Below are 6073 nucleotides of genomic sequence, written 5' to 3' on the forward strand. Positions count from 1 at the left end.
AGCCATCAAACTCCGCTGCCGCCTGTTAGGGTACATTGAGGGAAAGATTAGTGTGGCCAATGCATCTAGCCAGCACGCCTTTTGGGCTATGGAAGGAAATCAGCACAGACACAGGAAGAATGTGCAGACTCCACACAGGTAATGACCCATGCTGAGAATCGAACGTAGGTCTCTGGCACTATGAGGCAGCAGTGCTAACCATTGTGCCATTGTGTTGCCCGAGTCTCAAAAATTCTGATATGATGACATGCTGTTAAAATGACTTCCCAGGAGATGCCAAGCTCATCCCAATATATCCAAAATGGTCTCACGTGTCCATGAACATGCTGAGTTGAATGAGTCTACCTTTCAATGATGGTTTTCCACAGTTTCTGTAATGCAAAATCTTTCGCTATTTCTCCTTGTAACTGTTCGCATTTTATTGCACAAAATGTATCAAATCAATTTAAATTATATCTTCAGCTTGGGTCGAATGAAGTCAACTTGCAGATCTAAGGATATATTGTGTATTTTTGCTGGGTAAGCAATCTGATGAGTGTGCCTGATTTTTTTTTGCCAGATCAACTCCAGTGGCTTATGGTTGTTCTTTATCAAAAATCATAGAATCCTACAGTGCAGAAGGAGGTCATTCGATCTTTCACTGACCACAATCCCACCCAGACTCTATTCCTATAGCCCCATGTAATCACCCTCCTAATCCCCCTGACTACTGGGATCAATTTAGCATGGCCAATCCGTCTAACCCACACATCTTTGGATTGTGGGAGGAAGCCAGAGCACCCAAAGGAAACCCACACAGAGAACATGCAGACTCTGCACAGACAGTGACCTGAGGCCGGAATTGAACCCAGATCCCTGGTGCTTTGAGGCAGCAGTGCTAACCACTGTGCCACCGTGCTGCCCCAAAATGTATTTGTAGATAGCTAGGTTGGCTTTTAAGTCTGCTCCCCTTTACACTGTCCTCAACCAGCAAAGCCATGCAGGGTCTGCCCCTGGTGCTTTAGCACACACACCATATCCATGGCGGTCACCGTATGGCATTTGGCGTGTTCAGTGTAGGTCACCGAGTCCCTGATCACATTTTCCAAAAACACCTTCAGCAACCCGCGGACCTCCTTGTAGGTCAAGTTGGAGATATGCTTGACGCCTCCATGGCAAGCCAGATGCCTGACGGCAGGCTTGGCAATGCCTTGAATATTGTCACAGGGCATCTTGCAGTGCCGCTTGGCTCTGACTTTACCACCTTTCCCTCTACAGGACATGACCAACACCAAACAATCAACAAGTGGTTGGAAAACCCATGATTCCAAGCATTAAAGCTAATGTTTTCTGTTCAGTGTTGGAGTAGTTGGGTTGCATTACGATCGAGATTTTGAAGCAAATGCCATTGGTTAGTCTTTTTGCAGTATGCATGTCCCCAGACCTTTCTCTAAGGCATCTCTCACTTTCTCCAATAGTGTCTGAGATGAATGTCACTATAGCCAATTTCTTCCATCCATAATATCATCCATATATCATAACAACAGGGGAGAGCTCAGCCTTTAAGGCTTTGAATTCTAAACCTCTTACTAACAGCCCGAAAAGAACTACTATTATTTTGGAAAAAAAGAACAGAAATTTGGTTCATGATTGCTTTTTAAACCCCTTTCCAAGAAGGAGTTGGTGTTAAAATCCATGTCAAATGCACCTTAAAGTGCTCAAAGTGTGAGGTAAATTGACAGATTGCCTGATTTTTGATCTGTCCCTTAACCAAGAGTTAAATCGGTCCCTTAAAATACAAAGAAAGGTTTAGTCTGGATATGATGACTTAAAGAGCAGCACGGTGGCACAGTTGTTAGCACTGCTGCCTCACAGCGCCAGAGAATGGGATTCAATTCCAGCCTCAGTTTCACTGTCTGTGTGGAGCTTGCACATTCTCCTTGTGTCTGCATGGATTTCCTCCAGGTGCTCCGGTTTCCTCTCACAATCCGAAGGTGTGCGGGTTAGGTTGATTGGCCATGGTAAATTGACACCAGCGCCGGGGGACTAGCAAGGTAATTATGTGGGGTTAAGGGAATAGAGGCTGGGTGGGATTATGGTTGGTGCTGACTCGAGGAACCGAATGGCCTCCTTCTGCACTGTAGGTATTCTATTTTATTCTGTGTATTCTATGATTCCATTAACTTTGGTGACAGAAATAAAGGGTGGGATTTTAAGGCCTCACTTGATCCGAGACTGGAAAATCCCATCCAAGGTCAATAGACCCTCCCATTATCCGCCCTCGCTCTCTCTGATTCTGGCGGTGAGTGGGGCAGTAAGGTTCTGGCGAAAGTGTCTGCCTTTACCAAATAAGTACAATTAGTTTGCAACAGTTAAAATCTACTCTGCAAACTGATTGTATAAGATAAAAAAGACCGCCCGATTGTTGGATGTAGCAAGATTTAATTATTAAAAAGGAGTTTGCATCTGAAATGACCTCTAATGGAAGTTGAACCCTGCCTTTGTGATTGCTAACTGATGTTCATGGAGATGAACAACACAGAAGCTGTTTTTGTTTCCAATTTGCATTTTGCACCACGCACGGGAAAATGTGACATATCATTATTTTTAAATCAGCTCAATAACCCTGAGGCACAATTGGAATACTTGTCTTGCGTAAACTGCTGTCTACTCAACTTAGCTAACGTCCATTACTTCTGGAAATGCACACTGCTTACGAAGTTACTCCAATGAGACAGAATTGAAGCCTACAATCTCGACGGCCAGATCCAGCCCAATACGCCTCCATCATTGAGGATTTATGGAACCTCCTCATCCAGTGAATCAATTGTCCACCACCATTCACAACTGGATGTGACAGGATTGCAGAGCTCAAAACCGATGTGCTAGATGCAGGATCACTGAGCTCTGCCTATTACTAGCTGCTTACGCTGTTTGGCACGAAATAGCGCTGTGTTTTATATTAATTGGGTTGATACCTCGTCTTTAGTTATGCCTGGTGTTGCTCCTGGCATTCTCTCCTGCACTTTTCGTTGAACCAGGGTTGATCCCCTGGTTTGATGGTGATGGTAGAATGGGGGATATGCCGGGTCATCAGGTTACAGATTGTGGTTGAGTACAATTCTGCTGCTGCTGATGGCCCACAGTGCCTCATGGGCTTATGTGAACGAGATGGGGTTTATGACAATCAACAATGGTTTCAAGGTCATCATTAAAGTTTTAAAGTTGATTTATCAGTCACAAGTAAGGCTTACATTCACATTGCAATGAAGTTACGGTGAAATTCCCCAAGTTGCCACAGTCCAGCACCTGTTCAGGTCAGTGCACCTAACCAGCAGGTCTTTCAGAATGTGGGAGGAAACTGGAGCACCTGGAGGAAACCCACACAGACACAGAGAAAATGTGCAAACTCCACTCAGACAGTGACCTGAGCTGGGAATAAAACCTGGGTTCCTGGCGCTGTGAGTCAGCAGTGCTAACCGCTGTGCTGCTCACAATAGACTTTTAATTCCAGATTTATATTGAATTCAAATTTCACCACCTACCATAGTGGGATTCCAACACAGGTCTTCAGGGAATTGACCTGGGTCTCCTGATTCCCAGCCCAGTGACAATATCAATACATCACTGCCTCCCTTGCAGGATCGACAGGGCTGGGTTTGCCATTCTAATTTCCAGTGCCTAGGTCAATGATAGACTTATCTATACATGTATAAGCTACACTTATGTTATTATGAAAAGGTTTCATTCCTTTTGTAGTGATTGAATACAACTGACTAGCTTGTGAGGCTATTTTAGAGTCAACCACATTGCTGTGGGTCTAGAATCACATGTTGATGACAGGATTCCTTCCCTAAAGGACATCAGCGCGCCAGGTGAGTTTTTATAGAATCAGCAATGGTTTTATGGTCACCATTAGACTTTTAATTCCAGATGTTTTATTGAGTTTAACTTCAACCATCTGCCATTATGGGATTTAAATGCACACCCGAAGCGCATTACACTGGGTCTCTGCATTACTAGTCCAGTGACAATACCACAGTGGTGCTGCCTCCTTGATGCCATACTTGGTCAAATGCTGCCGTGATGTCAAGGGCATTCACTCTCACCTCAGTTCTGGAGTTCTGCTCGTTTTCTGATGTTTGGGTAATTGATTTAATGAGATCATCAATTGAGTAATTGTGGCAAAATTCAAACTGGGTGTCAATGAGCAAGTTATATCATCTATTGATAGAACTATTGATAATGCTTTCCATCACTGCTGATCAATGAGAGGAGATTGATGGGCACTCATGGGCAGTTTGGCTTTCTCCTGCTTTCTGTGGACAATAAATATGATTTCCCACATTGCTAGGTGGATGGCAGTGTTCTAGCAGTCCTGGAACAGCTTGGCTAGCTATTCATAGCCCCACATCAAAGATAGCTAATCTCTTTATAATCACTTGGAGTTGATCAAATGGTGAACTTATAGGCATACTGCTACGATAGTGATAAATTGGGAAAGCAATTAGACATAAGTAAACCTAGAAGGACAGTACTTCCCCTTATGTTATCATATATCTGTCGATATTGCAAGCACTATCTATTTTCAACAGCAAGCTGGCTTTTCTATTCAAAATTTAAAGGGCAGGAAATTTAAATGATTTGGTAGCCTGACAGTTCCACAGAGTTCATCCACTTTTTACACTCTTTAATATCCACTGTTAACAATCCCAAAGGAGTCATTGACCCCTCTCAAAGGAAGCACAACCTCTCCTGAAGGGTTAAAGTTTAAAGTTCATTTATTATTGTCGCAAGTAGGCTTGTAATGGAGTTACTATTTCCCAATATTGTTTTTAAGTTTAAACACTACATTGGGTGTTTTACCTCTCTAAAAAGTTCCCTTTCCTCCCCAGATAACTCCAGCAGCTTTAGACCTTTGTGATGTTAGTGTACCTTTAAGAGATTTTTTTTAAATCATGCTCTCTGCAGCTCACAACCTGTCCTGACAGCATTGTTGCCAGCTTGATTGGAGATGTCCTTTTATTTCTGCTGAAACTGGGGTTTGTTTATTTTTACTGGGATGTTTATGACCCTGAATTGTTAGGGGGGAAAAGTAGTTGGCAGGATAGGTGATTGGAGTTTTTTCATTTTCAGTTTGGAGCTGCAGGTTTTAGTTTTAGGAGGGACAACAAGCTGAAAAGAAGTCTCTCTCTCTCCCTGGTTTTGGAAATTCTGCTGGTCACCTGAAAGCAAGATCTTGCCTTTCTGAAGGGTGGAATTTGTTGTTGGTGGCTTACTTGGAGTCCCTCGTGTTTTGCAAAGCTGTTCTGAGTCAATCCAGAGAACTGCAGACTACTTCCAAAATGACTCAATACCAGTATCATGTGAACATTTATCTATGCTGTCTTAAATCTGTTTGAAGGGTCTTGTTTATGGGATTGGTTTGATTAGGACAGCTTCTATATTCATTCAGGATTATATATTATCATGGTCATTTTGGTGTTGTTTGTAATTGATAGAAGTTATTGCTAAGATTCTTACTATGCATATTAACTATATTTTGAATTTTTTTTTGATAAAAGCTCCTTGGTGGATCATTTGAATTATACCTGAAGTGAAGCCTTAAGCAAAGTTTATTTATTAGTCAAGTAAGCGTATGTTCACACTGTAATGAAGTTACTATGAAAATCCCTTAGTCTCTACGCTCTAGCACATGTCTGGGTACATTGAAGGAGAATATAGCATGGCCAATGCACATAATCAGTATCTCTTTGGGAGGAAACGGGAAACCCAGACAAAACCCATGCAGACATGGGGAGAATGTGCAAACTGCCAAGACAATGACCAAGCTGGGAATCAAACCTGGGTCCCTGATGCTGTCAGGCAGCAGCAGCACTTTGCCATCCTGCCTATCATGCTTATCCTAGCCAAATTCAAGATGCAAAACTTTTGATCCAGATAGGCTCCATAAAATACTGTGGAGTCTCTGACCTGAACCATAACACCTTTTCTTTGCATGTCTAAAGCCCACAGTCTGTTACAGAAGCCTGGGTGGCCAAAATTCCATCTGTTTGAAGGCAGCTATACTTTTTAGATGTGCTGTTGCCATTTC

The 6073-nt window shown here is 42.7% G+C and overlaps 1 protein-coding gene across 1 annotated transcript; it reads right to left on the minus strand.

Annotated features, from left to right (window-relative positions):
• Positions 1-962: 962 nt before the first annotated feature.
• Positions 963-1262, minus strand: LOC145342466 (histone H4-like). The gene has a single exon (XM_080188030.1). It carries the CDS (start codon positions 1260-1262, stop codon positions 963-965), a length of 300 nt encoding a protein of 99 aa, XP_080044156.1.
• Between the last annotated feature and the right edge of the window lie 4811 nt (positions 1263-6073).

This window comes from Carcharhinus amblyrhynchos, chromosome 4 (assembly GCF_965287045.1).
Source record: "Carcharhinus amblyrhynchos chromosome 4, sCarAmb.v2.hapA, whole genome shotgun sequence".
Lineage (NCBI taxonomy): Eukaryota > Metazoa > Chordata > Chondrichthyes > Carcharhiniformes > Carcharhinidae > Carcharhinus > Carcharhinus amblyrhynchos.